This window comes from Balaenoptera borealis (assembly GCF_965194805.1).
Source record: "Balaenoptera borealis genome assembly, chromosome: 17".
In the NCBI taxonomy this organism is placed as follows: domain Eukaryota; kingdom Metazoa; phylum Chordata; class Mammalia; order Artiodactyla; family Balaenopteridae; genus Balaenoptera; species Balaenoptera borealis.
This window is the reverse complement of record NC_138876.1, coordinates 68,618,883-68,638,116: the sequence shown is the minus strand read 5'-3', so window position 1 is coordinate 68,638,116 and position 19,234 is coordinate 68,618,883. Positions and strand designations below refer to the sequence as shown.

Sequence of the window (19,234 nt, the reverse complement as noted above, 5' to 3'; positions counted from 1 at the left end):
AATTATAGTTTCCACTTCACCCAACTAACACTTCCCTGAATAGGCGCACTTCTGAGATGCCAGCTCTCTGGCCTGACACCCACAGCAGAGGAATTGGTACATGATATGGGACATCTGTTCTTCCAGCCTCATTATGAAACAGGAAATAATACAGCTAAAAAGGCATAAGGGATAAGGCCACCAAGTCAGACACTCTCAGGGACTTTGGATTGGGGAACAAACAGAAATGATCTCCAAAGGAGCCAGACAGCCCAGAGGTGCGGGCTCAGTACCTATCCAGCCATCTCTCAAGAAAGAGAGAAAAGTCTCATTTTTGAATCTAGGCATTTATTTCACAGAACTTGCCATATATATGCTTCAAGATGTATGTGCATTTTCATTACAGCATTATTTATAAGAGCAAAAATTTAAGGGAAAAAAGAAATGTCCATCAATGGGAAACGTTTACATAAATTATGGCACAGCCATGTAATGAAATACTATGTAGTAGTTAAAAATGAAATGGAGCTTTATGTACTAGCATAAAAGGAACTCCAAGAAATATTTTTGTTAATGAATAAAGCAAGCTGCTGCAGAAATATACATATGCCTGTGTGCATAAATATATATATATAATATTTAGGTAAAAAACAAACTAAAACAATGGATTTATATATGGTAGAAGGTATACATTTCAATATATATAATGCCAAGAAATGCTGTGAATGGGAGTAAGATTGGGAAAGAGAAATAAAAAAAGATTCTTGTGAATACTCTCTTTTGTATAGTTTGCATGTTTGTAATGTGAATTAACTCACATGTGTGATCTTTACATATCTTCATGGAAAAGGTAAGCTGCATTACTTTCAACACGTACAGTCTCTCAGTTATCAGAACAGTTACCCCCTTGTGCTACAACAGGGTCTTTCTTATCTCTGTGCTATTAACTGTATTCCCCACAAGTCCGATCGGCAAATGTCAAGCTCATCCACTGAGTCTCGAGATTAATCCCCTCCTGGAGGAAGCTGTCACAGCCCCTCCAGACAGACGGAAGTGCTCCTTCTCCGCCCTCCCACCACCCGCTGTTCCTGGCCATCTATACTCATCAGTTCTTTTGTAGCTGCACATGTTTTCCCATCTGCTTCTTTCAAGAGAATGTAAATGCCATGAAGGCAGGACCTTGGTATATCTTTGTATGTCCAGCTCCTGGCACAGATCTGGCATTCAGTGGGCACTCAAAAAATATTCTCGGAATGTATTTATTTATTAACATTTTTTATTACATCACGGCAATAATTTGTACTAAAACAATATCCATATACTTATGAGAAAATGAAGTCTGTTCCAAAGATGCCTGATTTCCTCCCGGGGAGAGAGTTAGGTATTAAGGAAGCATATGTCATAAAATTAAGGGTAGTCCATGTGGTGGTGGACTTAGCAAAACCACAGAAAAATGTGAAGGACCAAATAGATCATCTTTTTTAAAGTGGGGCTCTTTAAAGCTAAAGAATCCTAAAGGGATTTAGATAAGATTATAAACTAAAAATCCCATTAAAAGAAAAATTAAAATGTGAACAAAAGAACAAGGAGGAGATATACAATATTGGCTTTATCCAGCCTATCTGGGAGAGAAATAGTTTGTATGCTTGAATTTTTCAGATAACTGGGCGGTTGCCTTTATAAGCGATACAACTTTGAATATTTCCTATGTATTCACTGATATTACTGGAAATCCATAGCATAATTTGACATGTTCTTCAAGATTCAAACTCATAATTATGACTAATATCTATATGCTAATTTGTTTTAGCATATATATATATTTTTTTTATACAGCAGGTTCTTATTAGTCATCAATTTTACACACATTAGTGTATACATGTCAATCCCAATCGCCCAGTTCATCCCACCACCACCACCACCCCCCGCCGCTTTCCCCACTTGGTGTCCATACGTTTGTTCTCTGCATCTGTGTCTCAATTTCTGCCCTGCAAACCGGTTCATCTGTACCATTTTTCTAGGGTCCACATATATGCGTTAATATACGATATTTGTTTTTCTCTTTCTGACTTCTTCACTCTGTATGACAGTCTCTAGATTCATCCATGTCTCAACAAATGACCCAATTTCGTTGTTTTTTATGGCTGAGTAATATTCCATTGTATATATGTACCACAACTTCTTTATCCATTCATCTGTCAACGGGAATTTAGGTTGCTTCCATGACCTGGCTATTGTAAATAGTGCTGCAATGGACATTGGGGTGCATGTGTCTTTTTGAATTATGGTTTTCTCTGGGTATATGCCCAGTAGTGGGATTGCTGGATCATATGGTAATTCTATTTTTCGTTTTTTAAGGAACCTCCATACTGTTCTCCATAGTGGCTGTATCAATTTACATTCCCACCAACAGTGCAAGAGGGTTCCCTTTTCTCCACACCCTCTCCAGCATTTGGTTTTTGTAGATTTTCTGATGATGCCCATTCTAACTGGTGTGAGGTGATACCTCATTGTAGTTTTGATTTGCATTTCTCTAATAATTAGTGCTGTTGAGCAGATTTTCATGTGCTTCTTGGCCATCTGTATGTCTTCTTTGGAGAAATGTCTATTTAGGTCTTCTGCCCATTTTTGGATTGGGTTGTTTGTTTTTTTAATATTGAGCTGCATATATATTTTGGAGATTAATCCTTTGCCCATTGATTCATTTGCAAATATTTTCTCCCATTCTGAGGGTTGCCTTTTCATCTTGTTTATGGTTTCCTTTGCTGTGCAAAAGCTTTGAAGTTTCATTAGGTCCCATTTGTTTATTTTTGTTTTTATTTCCATTACTCTAGGAGGTGGATCAAAAAAGATCTTGCTGTGATTTATGTCAAAGAGTGTCCTGCCTATGTTTTCCTCTAAGAGTTTTATAGTGTCCAGTCTTACATTTAGGTCTCTAATCCATTTTGAGTTTATTTTTGTGTATGGTGTTAGGGAGTGTTCTAATTTCATTCTTTTACATGTAGCTGTCCAGTTTTCCCAGCACCACTTATTGAAGAGACTGTCTTTTCTCCATTGTATATCCTTGCCTCCTTTGTCATAGATTAGTTGACCATAGGTGCATGGGTTTATCTCTGGGCTTTCTATCTTGTTCCATTGATCTATGTTTCTGTTTTTGGGCCAGTACCATATTGTCTTTATTACTGTAGCTTTATAGTATAGTCTGAAGTCAGGGAGTCTGATTCCTCCACCTCCGTTTTTTTCCCTCAAGCCTGCTTTGGCTATTTGGGGTCTTTTGTGTCTCCATACATATTTTAAGATTTTTTGTTCTAGTTCTGTAAAAAATGCCATTGGTAATTTGATAGGGATTGCATTGAATCTGTAGATTGCTTTGGGTAGTATAGTCATTTTCACAATATTGATTCTTCCAATCCAAGAACATGGTATATCTCTCCATCTGTTGGTATCATCTTTAATTCCTTTCATCAGTGTCTTATAGTTTTCTGCATACAGGTCTTTTGTCTCTCCAGGTAGGTTTATTCCTAGGTATTTTATTCTTTTTGTTGCAATGGTAAATGGGAGTGTTTCCTTAATCTCTCTTTCAGATTTTTCATCATTGGCGTATAGGAATGCAAGAGATTTCTGTGCATTAATTTTGTATCCTGCAACTTTACCAAATTCATTGATTAGCTCTAGTAGTTTTCTGGTGGCATCTTTAGAATTCTCTATGTATAGTATCATGTCATCTGCAAACAGTGACAGTTTCAGTTTTTCTTTTCCAATCTGTATTCCTTTTATTTCTTTTTCTTCTCTGATTGCCGTGGCTAGGACTTCCAAAACTATATTGAATAATAGTGGTGAGAGTGGACATCATTGTCTTGTTCCAGATCTTAGAGGAAATGGTTTCAGTTTTTCACCATTGAGAATGATGTTTGCTGTGGGTTTGTCGTATATGGCCTTTATTATGTTGAGGTAGGTTCCCTCTATGCCCACTTTCTGGAGAGTTTTTATCAGAAATGGGTGTTGAATTTTGTCAAAAGCTTTTTCTGCATCTTTTGAGATGATCATATGGTTTTTATTCTTCAATTTGTTAATATGGTGTATCACATTGATTGATTTGCGTATATTGAAGAATCCTTGCATCCCTGGGATAAATCCCACTTGATCGTGGTGTATGATCCTTTTAATGTGTTGTTGGATTCTGTTTGCTAGTATTTTGTTGAGGATTTTTGCATCTATATTCATCAGTGATATTGGTCTGTAATTTTCTTTTTTTGTAGTATCTTTGTCTGGTTTTGGTATCAGGGTGATGGTGGCCTCATAGAATGAGTTTGGGAGTGTTCCCTCCTCTGCAATTTTTTGGAAGAGTTTGAGAAGGATGGGTGTTAGCTCTTCTCTAAATATTTGATAGAATTCACCTGTGAAGCCATCTGGTCCTGGACTTTTGTTCGTTGGAAGATTTTTAATCACAGTTTCAATTTCAGTGCTTGTGATTGGTCTGTTCTTATTTTCTATTTCTTCCTGGTTCAGTCTTGGAAGGTTATACCTTTCTAAGAATTTGTCCATTTCTTCCAGATTGTCCATTTTATTGGCATAGAGTTGCTTGTAGTAGTCTCTTAGGATGCTTTGTATTTCTGCGGTGTCTGTTGTAACTTCTCCTTTTTCATTTCTAATTTTATTGATTTGAGTCCTCTCCCTCTTTTTCTTGATGAGTCTGGCTAATGGTTTATCAATGGTTTTGTTCATCTTCTCAAAGAACCAGCTTTTAGTTTTATTGATCTTTGCTATTGTTTTGTTTCTATTTCATTTATTTCTGCTCTGATCTTTATGATTTCTTTCCTTCTGCTAACTTTGGGTTTTTGTTGTTGTTGTTGTTGTTCTTTCTCTAGTTCCTTTAGGTGTAAGGTTAGATTGTTTATTTGAGATTTTTCTTGTTTCTTGAGGTAGGCTTGTATAGCTATAAACTTCCCTCTTAGAACTGCTTTTGCTGCATCCCATAGGTTTTGGATCGTCGTGTTTTCATTGTCATTTGTCTCTAGGTATTTTTTGATTTCCTCTTTGATTTCTTCAGTGGTCTCTTGGTTATTTAGTAACGTATTGTTTAGCCTCCATGTGTTTGTGTTTTTTACGTTTTTTTCCCTGTATTTCATTTCTAATCTCATAGCGTTGTGGTCAGAAAAGATGCTTGATATGATTTCAATTTTCTTAAATTTACTGAGGCTTGATTTGTGACCCAAGATGTGATCTATCCTGGAGAATATTCCGTGTGCACTTGAGAAGAAAGTGTAATCTGCTGTTTTTGGATGGAATGTCCTATAAATATCAATTAAATCTATCTGATCTATTGTGTCATTTAAAGCTTCTGTTTCCTTATTTATTTTCATTTTGGATGATCTTCCATTGGTGTAAGTGAGGTGTTAAAGTCCCCCACTATTATTGTGTTACTGTCGATTTCCTCTTTTATAGCTGTTAGCAGTTGCCTTATGTACTGAGGTGCTCCTATGTTGGGTGCATATATATTTATAATTGTTGTATCTTCCTCTTGGATTGACCCCCTGATCATTATGTAGTGTCCTTCCTTGTCTCTTGTAACATTCTTTATTTTAAAGTCTATTTTATCTGATATGAGTATTGCTACTCCAGCTTTCTTTTGATTGCCATTTGCATGGAATATCTTTTTCCATCCCCTCACTTTCAGTCTGAATGTGTCCCTAGGTCTGAAGTGGGTCTCTTGTAGACAGCATATATATGGGTCTTGTTTTTGTATCCATTCAGCAAGCCTGTGTCTTTTGGTTGGAGCATTTAATCCATTCACGTTTAGGGTAATTATCGATATGTATGCTTCTACTACCATTTTCTTAATTGTTTTGGGTTTGTTTTTGTAGGTCCTTTTCTTCTCTTGTGTTTCCCACTTAGAGAACTTCCTTTAGCATTTGTTGTAGAGCTGGTTTGGTGGTGTTGAATTCTCTTAGCTTTTGCTTGTCTGTAAAGCTTTTGATTTCTGCATCAAATCTGAATGAGATCCTTGCCAGGTACAGTAATCTTGGTTGTAGGTTCTTCCCTTTCATCACTTTAAGTATATCATGCCACTCCCTTCCGGCTTGTAGTGTTTCTGCTGAGAAATCAGCTGTTAACCTTATGGGAGTTCCCTTGTATGTTATTTGTCGTTTTTCCCTTGCTGCTTTTAATAATTTTTCTTTGTCTTTAATTTTTGCCACTTTGATTACTATGTGTCTTGGCGTGTTTCTCCTTGGGTTTATCCTGTATGGGACTCTCTGCACTTCCTGGACTTGGGTGGCTATTTCCTTTCCCATGTTAGGGAAGTTTTCAACTATAATCTCTTTATTTCCTTGGGTCCTGTCTCTCTCTCTTCTCCTTCTGGCACCCCTATAATGCGAATGTTGTTGCATTTAATGTTGTCCCAGAGGTCTCTTAGGCTGTCTTCATTTCTTTTCATTCTTTTTTCTTTATTCTGTTCCGCAGCAGTGAATTCCACCATTCTGTCTTCCAGGTCACTTATCCGTTCTTCTGCCTCAGTTATTCTGCTATTGATTCCTTCTAGTGTAGTTTTCAGTTCAGTTATTGTATTGTTCATCTCTGTTTGTTTGTTCTTTAATTCTTCTAGGTCTTTGTTAAACATTTCTTGCATCTTCTCGATCTTTGCCTCCATTCTTTTTCCGAGGTCCTGGATCATCTTCACTATCATTATTCTGAATTCTTTTTCTGGAAGGTTGCCTATCTGCACTTCATTTAGTTGTTTTTCTGGGGTTTTATCTTGTCCCTTCATCTGGTACATAGCCCTCTGCCTTTTCATCTTGTCTATCTTTCTGTGAATGTGGTTTTTGCTCCACAGGCTGCAGGATTATAGTTCTTCTTGCTTCTGCTCTAGCACATTTTTTAACTTTCCATTTATTTTCTGATATTTTTCTGGTTGCAAGAAAATTCCTTCCCCACGATATGTTGTTTGTATTTGTTTTTACCTGCTGATATCTTAATTCCACATCCACTTTAAGTTCTTCTACAGAGCCCTTTTAAAGTAGACATAAGCTTTCAATCTTGTTCTTTTGTCATGATTTTTAAATTTATTTTTATTTTTATTTTTCTTAAATTTTTAAATTTATTTTTGGCTGTGTTGGGTCTTCATTGCTGCACACAGGCTTTCTCTAGTTGTGGCGAGCGGAGGCTACTCTTCCGTGTGGTGTGTGAGTTTCTCACTGGGGTGGCTTCTCTTATTGTGGAGCACGGGCTCTAGGGGCGCGGGCTTCAGTAGTTGCATCACGCGGGCTCAGTAGTTGTGGTGCGCGGGCTTCAGTAGTTGTGGCACACGGGCTCAGTAGTTGTGGCTCGTGGGCTCTAGAGCACAGGCTCAGTAGTTGTGGTGCATGGGCCAAGTTGCTCCGTGGCACGTGGGGTCTTCCCAGACCAGGCATTGAACCCGTGTCCCCTGCATTGGCAGGCGGATTCTTAACCACTGCGCCACCAGGGAAGTCCCAGTCATCCATTTTTTTTAAATAAATTAGAAATTAATAAAATTAATTTTTCTGTTCCTGTACAGTTCTATGGATTTGGGGAGGCGGTGGTTACTTTTATTTATTTTTTTAAATTCTTATTGGAGTATAGCATGTTTTTAAATTAAACTGAGAGTAGGATGAGGGGTAGTGTTTGGTTTATTATTATACAAAACAGATGAATTATTATTACTATAAAGTTGTTGACTAGATTTTATTACCTGGAAACATACATTTATACCCAGGTATAAATTATAAACATTAAATACCAACCAAACATACTGACCCCTATTAATACTTTTTATAATTTTCCTGACATAGATATTTTTGGAAATAATATCTCTTCTTGTGGAAAAAAAAAGACGGATTTATCTGAAGTTTAGTGCCCATTCAGTTTATTTTCCTTACATTTAAATTAAAATAAACACCTTTTTAAAAATAATTTTTTGAGGTGAAGTTCACATAACATAAATTTAACTCTTTTAAAGTCAACAATTCAGTGACATTTAGTACATTCACAATGGTATGCAATCACCACCTCTGTCCAGTTGCAAAATATACTTTTTTATTATAAAAAAATTTAATCATTTATGTTCAGGGATGAGGTTGGAATTCACCTTTTTTTTTTTTTTTAAATACTTTCTAAATTTTCAACCATAAACATGCATTGCTTTTATATTCCACCCCCCCGCCAAAAAAAACTTCAAATTTAAAAGGATGCAGCAATATGTCATCCTCCTAGAGAAGTCTTCCCTGACTCAGGCTGCTAACTTAGGAATTCCTTCCTCCTTTTCCTTCAACTTCCTCAGAAGGTATATACCTCCATTTTAAGACTTACATTTTATTATGCCTATTTTCCTTTCTAGATCCCTTTGAGGCAAGAACTGTAACTTTTCATATATGTATCCTGAATTCTTCATCCTGTAGTAGTTGCTTAATAAAGATATTTGTGAACGAGGAAAAGAAGCAAAGAAAGAGAAATTTTCTTAAGATAGACATTGCCAGCCATCTATCTCAATAATTAGAATGATACTTGGGAAACAGTCTAGTCCTTTCCTGAAAGTCTTAGATAATGCCAATTTCTTAAATCAAAGTAAAATTTGAGGGAAATATCAACTGAACAAGCAAAGAAAGGTGGCTTAAGTGAACTAAGTAAAACCAGGCACAGAATTCCCATTGGGCAAAGACAAGGAGACCATGGGTAAAAATGGAAACAACAGAGTGGAGGGTCATTGTTATGTAGAATGTGGAGATCTTTATAAAATAACATGATGCCAAAATACAGGGCTGAACCTAAGCCTCGGCCTCAAGGGCTTGGGAAAGGCCATCCAGAGGATGGGGAGAGGGAAAGTGGTGGAAAGAAAGGCAGTGGGAGCTCCATATAATAAGTATAGTGGAATCGGGCCAGGTAAGAGTGTACCTCTCTGGCTGTAATACAGAAGCTTCTTTTTTCCCATAAGCTTTATATTAATCACTTTTTCTCTGTATTTTATAATGTTTTGACATCTTAAAAAGCTTGCTGGCTGGGAAAAGACTGGACTACCAGTGCTTAGATATAGCAAGGGCTCAGCTGGGAGCACAACTTTTATATGGAAACCAACCAATCCTGAGTTTATATGATCAACCACCTTGTTATCTAATTCTCACACACCAAGCCAGTATTTCCCCTGCCCTAAACCACCCAGACAACTAGAAACCACCCCTACAGCCCAGAGTCTGCTGGAATCACTCAGACTAGCCAGTGGTAAGCTGTTTACTCTGTCCTGCCTTGTCTGTCCCATGGAAACCCCAATAAGGGTTCTGGCCTTGGCTTTCCCCTCAATCCTGTCTTTTGTTTCCTGACCAGAACCTGGTGCTTCCCCTGTGGCCCCATATGGCACGGTGTGCCCCCTTCTCTTGGGAAATGTAAGGAATAAATTCTTCCTTCAATGGCATTGACCTCTCCATACCAGCACTCAGTCACCTCCATAAATTAAAACCCTGGAATCGCTTTCTTTAACATCTCTCCACGAAATTTCCTTTACCCCCAATCTTTTAGTTCTTATTATTTATATACTTTTAAGCCTTCAGATGCATCAAAGAGCTGGTGGAAACATACCATCACCATGCAGTGAAAACCTCAATAACCTCCTTTATGGCCTGTAAATCTTGCACCCTCTTGTATATTTCATGGACATGTAGTAGATACAACTTTACGATGCGTATTACAAAGGAGCATCAAACTATTTTTAGTCACGTCTTCCTGTAAAAGCAAAACCAAAGTTGCTCTTCGCATGTAACATGGACAACACAGGACCCCAAGTGCCCCCATTTCCTGCCCATTTTCTTTGGAACTAATGATGTCCCTGGGTTCCCCAATCACAAGTCCCCATTAAAGTATTCCAGTTTCTTCCCCCACCCCACAGCATACTGACAAAGGGCGTTCCCTGTTTGCCAGTAAAAGAGCAAATGGAACTGGATGACCCTGGCACACCACAGTCACCTCTGGGTGGGCACACAGAGCTCCTGACCCACTCACCTGCCGACAGTGGACAGAAACGGCGGCCACGGGGGCCCAAAATACATTATTAGTGGTTACTGGCCACAAGTACAATCCTGCTTGTTTAAATCTAATGAGTATTTATATATATTTCTAAGTAGATACTACTCTGATGAGTAGTAGTCCCACAGTTAATTTGCACTGAGTATTTGAAAAGTGCTTTCTTTTTTAGGAATTCTTTGCCATGCCTGTTACCATTTACATTTTGCCTCTAAAGCTGAAGGTACAACAAAATAAATGTAAAAGAGAAATGAAACAAAGAAATAGATATAGAGAAGATGAGATGAATGGATAAAGAAGATGTGGCATATGTTTACAATGGAACACTACTCAGCCATGAAAAAGAATAAGATTCTGCCATTTGCAGCAACATGGATGGACCTAGAGGGTATTATTCTTAGTAAAATAAGTCAGACAGAGAAAGACAAATACTCTGTACTCACTTATATGTGGAATCTAAAGAGTAAAACAAAAAAATGCATATAGCAAAACAGAAACAGACTCACAGATACAGAGAACAAACCACTGGTTACCAGTGGGAATAGGAAAGGGGGCAGGGGCAAGATAGGTATATGGGATTAAGAGATACAAACTACTGTGTATAAAATAAATAAGCAACAAGGATATATTATGCAGCACAGGGAAATATAGCTATTATTTTGTAATAACTTTAAATGGAGTATAATCTATAAAGATATTGAATCACTATATTGCACACACAAAACTAATGTAATATTGTAAATCAACTATATCAATACTTCAATTAAAAAAAGAAAAATAAATTCATCATATTTCCTTGAAAAAAAAGAAATAGAGAAGATGTAAATAGATCAGAACGTCAAAGCCAGAGAAAAGAATTAAATATTTCTATGAGATTCTTCCTGGGCTTCAAATTTGACCCTCAGTTTCCTGGCTACCAAAGCAGAAAGTTGTATAATCATCATTAGCAGAAACATTCTAATTTCCTTGTGGAAAACAAAGCTTTTCTTAACTATGTTCTAGAGCAGTGATTCTCACAGTGTGGTCCTTGGACCATCAGCATCAGTATCACCTGAGAACTTGTTAAAATGCAGATTCTCAGGCCACACCTCAGGCTTCCTGAATCTGACACTCTGGGCTGGGGTCCAGCACTCTGGGTTTTCAGAAGCCCCCGTGGTGCTTCCTAGGTAGGCGAAGTCTGAGAACTCTGTTCTCAAGAAATAGGGTTTTATATAAAGGCCACTGAACAATGCTCTTATGGCAAATATGGGGAATTCAAGCAACAGCTTTCAGTAGAAGCTGCAAACCTAAAGCTAAAGTGCAATTCAGCAAAAGAGCAAAGGCAAAACACAAGAGGCTAAGATGGCATGTCCCAGGCACGTGGCTTTTGGTGATCTCTCTTTGCTGAGTCAAGTATTGCCTCTAACATATTCCATGCTATACTAGGTTTTAAAACACCTAGCAAAGAGCCACATGCAATGGTTCTTTGTTCTTAGGCAACTCAAATTCAGAATTGATTCCCTCTGCCCCTCTATTCCTCTCTCCATCATCTGAGGTTGAAACCCTGAAACCGACTTTGGTACCTCCCTCCCCATCATTCCCATAGCAGTTGCCACATTCTATAGACACAACCTCTTCCTTCCCTCCTCATCATTCAATAATTCAGTCTTCAAATATTTACTGAGTATCTACTAGATGGTGGGAATTTATCAGGGAACATGACGGACAAAAAGTCCTTGCCTTCATGGAGCTTACTTTCTCATTACTGAGACTATAAATAAGATAAGTAAAATACATAGTACACTACATAGTGATGAGTGCTAAGGAGAAAAATAAAGCAGAGGAAGAGATAAGCTTTGGAGAGGAAGGTAGGCATTTTTAAATATGGTGGCCAAGCAAGGCCTCATTGAAAAGGGACCATTTGAGTAATACCCTGAAGGAAGCAAGAGGGTGTGGGAGAGAGCATTCCCCACACGGGAATGGCAAGAGCAAAGGCCCTGAGGTGAGAGTGTGCTGGCGGATTTGAGGACCAGTGATGAGCCCAATGTGGTTGAAGTAGAATGAACAAATGGGATTGCAAGAAGGATATGGGGGCAGGCAGGGGTTAGACTGGGAGGCCACAGAAGCTTTAAGCAGAGGAGTGGCATTTCAACAGGATCCTTCTGGCTGCAGAGTTGAAAGCAACTGAAAGGGGACAAGGAGGGAATTCCCTGGCGGTCCAGTGGTTAGGGCTCTGCGTTTCCATTGCAGGGGGCATGGGTTAGATCCTGGTCAGGGAGCTAAGATCCCATCCCAGCGTGGCCGAAAAAAAAAAAAAAAAAACAATTTAGCATGCTACTGTCCTTTCCATCTGTACTAAGCAAAACCATCATCATCACCTCTCTCGGGCTCTGTCGGTAGCTTTCTAGCTGGGCGCCCTCCTTCCATTCCACTCCCTTCCCTCCCTCATCTACCTAATAGAGTGCTTGCCAAAGGCTGCTCAAACCTCCCCACTGCTCATTTGGGCCAAACTCAGTTAAGGTTAGAACTCTCTACGCACAATATGGTCCCACCTTACCCTCCCAACCTTACCTCCCAGGCTTCCACCATGCACATCCAACACACCAACCACAATACACTAGCTCAGTACACTGCATTTTCAAATACATCACCCCAGTCTGACCTTCTTGCCTTTGCTCTCTCTGACTGGAATACCCACACCATCCCACCTCCACCTACTGACATTCTCCCAGTCTTCCAAGGTCCATCACAAATCCCACCTCCTCCATGAAACCTCTCCTGATCCCCCAACTAGATGTTCCCTCGCCTGCCTCTGACTCTCACACCATCTTCCTTTCTGGCCATTAGCATATTTCCATCTGTACGTGTCCTGTCTCCCTCAATGGACTATAAGCTCTCTGAGGGCAAACCATGGCTCACTCATCTTCTGATCTGCCACAGCTTGAGGTACAGCTGATTCTACAGAGTGAATAGTCATTGAATTAAATGATGACAACATCACCCTCTAGTGATCAATACTCTATAACTTCCAATAGCCTCTTTAAATCAGTGCATCACCTCAGAGTAGCTATTTTACTTAGGATGACAAATATATTCTACTTGAACACAAACAGAAGTCTAGCAGAGAAAGTCTGTTATACTTTATGCTAATTAATAATGCCAAGTATTGAAGCTTAAAAGGTTAAAAGTGGACACAAAAATAAACATTTTCGGGCTTCCCTGGTGGCGCAGTGGTTGAGAATCTGCCTGCCGATGCAGGAGACACAGGTTCGAGCCCTGGTCTGGGAGGATCCCACATGCCACGGAGCAACTGGGCCCGTGAGCCACAATTACTGAGCCTGCGCATCTGGAGCCTGTGCTCCGCAACAAGAGAGGCCGCGATAGTGAGAGGCCCGCGCACCGCGATGAAGAGTGGCCCCCGCTTGCCACAACTAGAGAAAGCCCTCGCACAGAAACGAAGACCCAACACAGCCATAAATAAATAAATAAATAAATTTGAGAAAAATATAAAATAAAATAAACATTTTCTTACGATTAACTGCTACCAAAAGCTTTCTGTTTAGAAAAATATCCAGTTAGAGTTAGAAGGCTTTTTAAATGCTGGACCTCAAACCTCAGGAAAATTGATCCACTTAAATATTTTAACCGTTTATTTTTATGGGTAAGATGTTGAAGCAATCAATGCTAATCTCTTTATGGGAAGGTGATGCAGACACACTAAAAATTCTACTTTCTCCTTTGTGGTGTTTTGAAACAGTCCTATTCCTGCATAATTTATAATAAGAATCTAGAAACACGGAGTCAAATTTTCCCAATGTCTATCATTCAAATGTGGAGGCAGAGGGTAGAAAATGTAGTGTATTTTCTTCTTGCATTCTCTGCAATAAAACTTCTCAAAGAGCACTATTCTGTATGGCGTAAGTCATTTTTGTTTTTAGGAACTAAGAAATACTAACTTGGCCACCTTTCCACCTTCTCTTTGAAGAAGCTAATATTGATGCACAGATTTCAAATATAAAATAAAGACTAAAAGGAGCCTTATTCCAAAAAACAGGACGAGGAAAAAGAAGATCTGGGAATCAAACTCAGATTTAACTCAAAATGAAATCTTAGCAACCACTCTTTCATTCAAGACCTAAATAATGAATCTCAGCTTTGTAATACAAATTATGTCAGTGATGGAATGATTCCCAGAGATTCAATTGATCCTTTTGAAAATCAGATTAAATATTAGACTGCCATTTCCTATAGGTGAAGGTATTAGAAACCAAAATGTGCAAGATATATGTGAATTAATTTTAAATATTGTATTTGAACATTATTCCAATGTCATCAATATCACTTGAATAATTTTTAGCAAAACATTTTCACTTTATATTCCCATTTAAACAGGATTCCTTTCTAACAAAAGAAAGTGTCTCTGGAAGTTCCAGTCTAGATACAATTAGAGAATCCAGTGCAAGTAGAAGTAATAAAATAAACCAGCTCTGCGTCCTAATCAGGAAGGTTCACTGCTGAAGTAAGATCAGTCATCATAATTAAGGCATAGAGTGAAAAAGTTGAGAATTAATCAGAAATACTGACAAGAAAATCAGAATGAAAATGGATTTTATAAACCAACTACCCAACACTGTCAAAAGACTCCTCTTATTCTTTCCTCTAAAAGAAAATATCCTGAACCATCAAATTGAACATAGAAAAGAGGGAGAAGAACAATCCTTAGCAGTACAAGAAGACATCCAATAAAATAGTACATAGATTCAATTCTGAAAAATAATTTTTAAATCCCATGATGGCTTTTACCACTTTTGAACCTGCCTGCCTAAGTGAGCTTTCCCCCAAAAGCAGGAGTTGAGTTAAGGATTCAAGGCCAAACAGTTTATTTGGGAGATTCAGGAAACACTGGATGGGAGTGTTGACGTGATGCACAGGAAGAAAGGGCGGCTTACAAAGGATGTAGAAACATACCTCAGGATTGTCTCACCCATGAGGGGATGGAGCTGGGATGTTTATCAGCCATTGGTTAAGATGGCTTTAGGCGTGGGAGGCCAGGGTGTTAATTCCTTGGCACTTGAAATCGGCAGGAGTCAAGCACTTTCCCAGCCTACAGAGAAGACCTTCAGGCAAAAGAAGACCCACAGACCTTTAGGAGGTCCTCCACCTTGACAACGGGGAGGTCCCACAGTACAGATGGGGCACTGAAAGCATTGTCCACACTGGCTCCTCCAAGGACTTCATTCCCATCAACGGTTGTGTCCGCTGTTGGTATTTCATATCAGTCTTCTCTCTCCCTTTTCTCTACTATCCAACAGAGCATATATTCCACATTCGAGCCATCTACCTCTAAGCTATAAAATATACCATTTTAGCTTAGCCTTTATTTCCCCCCTTGAGTCTACTTTATATTCTCTGTAAATTAAAACTCTTAGTCTGTTCCTATGTTGTAAATTTTTTAACATCAACTTTGCTCTCAACTGGGTTGTTTAAAAAAAAAAGTCACTCCCTTGGTAGTATTACGGTCCCTCATGCATCCATGAAAAATGATGGACTGGTCCACAGGGTAAGAGCTACCATCCAGAGAATCTTTTATGTTATGAGAGCAGAAGAGGTAATTTTGGCAGTTCCAAAAGTACACATTGTCCCAAAATAATGAGAAGGGAGCGGGGAAGGCAAATCTAAAACTTAACTGGGAAGAAGCATTTCCAATGAAATGTCACTTCACTGCTTTGAACAAATATAGTCTTTAAAAATAGTCCAATCTAACCATTCTTAGGCTGCAGGGACAGTTCCATAATATATTAGTAACTTCCTTCTAGGCCTGAAAGGTTCCTCTTTGCCTTTACTGTATACATAGTCAAAATGAGATGATAATGTGCCTAGGTAAATTTACCCTAAAACAACCTTAACTGATGTAAGCATTTGATAAGTATTATGCTTCATAAGTTAGAAAAATCAATTCAGAGAATTCAAGAAATAGACAGGAACTAATGGGAATGTAGCATTATAGGTTTCTTGGAATAAAGGGATTTATTGCCATTCAACAGAGGTATTGAATATGGAACAAAAATGGCTTGGTTAAGATTAAGTTGTTTAGATTTGAGATTGCCTAATCTGGCTCTAATAAAGTCATTATTTTTAAGAGAGATAAAAATGAAAAAATAGACCAGTACACATCACTGAAACTCTCTGGACGTTTTTATGCTGGGTTTGGAGACCCATCCCCTGGTTGCCCTTCTCCATGGCCACTTTCAAGCTTTGACAGAGCCACTGTTGAACAAGATGCTTTCCTAGGGGTAAGTTTTATATTTATGTAAGGATCAGGCCACACTACCAAACCCATGGTTCCCTGAGACAAACCATCCATTGTATAATGCAATAATTATTTTAAAAATCAGACATCTCTAATTACAGTATGAAGTCTTCACCTTTAGAATCTAAATCAGTGCTTCTCAAACTATCTGTGACGAAGGACTATTTTTTAATTATTATTTCTAGTCTATTGTTACTGATACTTTTGCAAGATACATTAAAGATGAATTACTAGAAAATGAAAATTTTAAAACATACAAAATTTAAGTCCAATTTTTTATTGTTATTAGATTCAACAGACACATAATTACTGTCAAAATTTTTTTTTAAGTTTCTCAACATTTACTCTCAATTTCAGCCCATATTCTGTCACAGACCAGTAACTGCTGGTGGGCAGCAGTGGCCGGGGACCACACTTTGAGTAGCACTGATCTGAAGTGCCATGCACGTATTTATTCAAAAGATATACTTTACCTCTGACATCCTTTCCAAATCCTATAGAAGAAACTTTTTTGTCCACTTCTTCACAATTGTTTGGTTTCTCCTTCATAACGTCATCGTCACCAGCAACATCAGGAGAGTATTTTTTCTTTCTCTTTTTCTTGTGTCGAGGAGGAAGCTTTTTTGGAAAAGTAAACATTGGGAATATCACAAGAAACATTGCAATGGCACAAAGGAGGAATCCACTCCACCTAAAAAATTGGGAAATGTGAATAGCATTTATGGCTTTGGTATTATGAGTGTGAACAAATTAGCAAAGTAGAAGTTCGTGGTGATAAATTTCTCCAGAGAGAACTTTTTACCTTCATCAAGTGTACAGCAGTAAGAAGTTAGACAACTTAAGAAAATATAGTATGGAATCCTCCCTTTCTGCGGTATAAATGAGAAATCTATGCAGTAATTATACTAGTATTATAATGACTGTTACAATCAGCTGCCTGACTAGAATTTCATTCAATTCAAGTATTTTTGAGCACATATATGTTAGTTCTGCTAATTAACATTGTTAGTCCTACTACAGTGTGCATCTTATAATAAATCAATAGCCCATAAATTTAAGAGAAAAATAATATAGAGTCTATAGCATGCTTTCTGGACCAATATGGACACTTTTTTCTTAGAAGAAAACCATTAATATCTGGTATGAAATGTATTTCAAATTGCTGACGGCATTCAAATATTTTTCTGCAAGCACTTAAGAATGTATTAACCCTTCTTAGCTGGCCTTCCCAAACTTAACCAAGTTATGAGTGGAGCTGAAGACATTTACACTCAATCTTTGCCTTCAAGAACTTACAATCTGCTTGTAAAGCGAGCTAAAGATATAAGAAATGATTCCAAGCAATTCCAAGAAATGCAAGAATGTATACAATTGTTAGATCATATGGTATAGAAGATGAATGTTATAAAAATTCAAAAGGGAAATCAATGTGTCAGACACAAAATTACTCTGTCAAATTTTTTTTTAAGTTTCTCAATATTTACTCTCAATTTCAGCCCATATTCTGTCACAGACCAGTAACTGCTGGTGGGCAGCAGTGGCCGGGGACCACACTTTGAGTAACACTGATCTGGAACTTGGGAAGTGGAACTTGAGCTATGCAGAATCGAGATTCTGTCTTCAGACTCATCTGAGGTTGCCATGCTGAGGAAACTAGGAAGCAAATACAGAGTAGATCTCTAATTCTAGTCCTGTATTAGAACATGTGTTAAGGCATTGGGCTTCTTGCCTGCATAATTCCCCAAGGGCAATTTTTCAGTCCCCTTTCAACCTTTTCTTAGCAAATAGAGGTCCCTGGTCCTGCCTAACAGAGTCACTAACTTTCCAACTAGGATTCCTCAACTCCAAACTCTGTCCTCAAAGTTTCCAAGTTCATAAACGCTCAGATTCTGGCCTCTGTATCAATACTTTCCCATCCATTGTTATCAGAACGCAAACAGCATTCAAAGCATTCATGTTGAACATAACCCAGTAAGAATACAGACCAACTGCAAAGTGAAAATTCATTTTTAGAAAATAAGTGTTTCTATTAAAATGCTGTTATCAGCTGCTAAAGGTCACAGCTTAACTGAGAGAATGATTCCTAGAACCAGTCATTAATAATCCAGTGTGCTATTTTCAAAGATACTTAACATCATATCCAATTAAGATATAAAAGCAATCAGAAAAAGGTTTTATTTTTAGAAGACTGCTCAGGGCAGACTTCCAGCAATCTCAGTGATTCAGTATTTAATCACGAACCCAGTGCCTAGCACAGGTTAGGTACTCAAAAAATTTCCTAAATAAATAAATTGAATGAGATAGGTGTTTTAAAAACAGAGCCATCTGTCTGCAGGGACATAGCTATGATAATATCTGGCCCTTTTTGTACTTGGCTGCATATGAGGACTTTACTAACCCAGCCCTGCCATTACCTTTCTTGAATTTCTTTCTGCAAACTCTGCATTCAAGTCCCCTGAACCCCTTAGTTTCCTGGACCTCTCATGCCCTCTCCAGAAGAGGGCAGGCAGCAGACTATAAGGGGCAATTCTTGAGCTGTGCCTTCAGACTGACCTGGGTTTTTATCCTGTCTTTCCCACTTACTAGCTCTAAGATCTTGGGGAAATTAGTTTGCTTTTCTGAACAGGCTTTCTCATCTGAAAGGGAAGTAATAATAACTTTTGTGGGGGGGGGGTCATCAAAATTAATAAGACAATGTATAAAGCCTAATAAAATGCCTGCCCCCAAAGCAACAATAAATTCACGGTAGCTAGTTTTGTTTTTTATGTAGATCTGCACTCAGGGTTCCCACCTCCACCCAGAGCCATTGACTTAAAATTATATGCAAACATTAGAGATACACTCAGAGTACCACAAAGGGAGAAAATAACAGAAGAAGGGAAAGAATTATAGTGAATAGACAAAAAAATTAAAATATGTTTAGGGACATTTCTAAGCAGA

The 19,234-nt window shown here is 38.2% G+C and overlaps 1 protein-coding gene across 5 annotated transcripts in view; it reads right to left on the bottom strand.

Moving 5' to 3' along the window:
* The window catches only part of SLCO5A1 (solute carrier organic anion transporter family member 5A1), a 131,876-nt gene that overhangs the window by 58,538 nt on the left and 54,104 nt on the right, over positions 1 to 19,234 (bottom strand). For all 5 annotated transcript variants that reach the window (XM_082363417.1, XM_082363416.1, XM_082363419.1 and 2 more), the window contains one exon: positions 16,768 to 16,985. In XM_082363417.1, the coding sequence (XP_082219543.1) occupies positions 16,768 to 16,985 (218 nt within the window). The remainder of the gene's footprint in view (positions 1 to 16,767; positions 16,986 to 19,234) is intronic.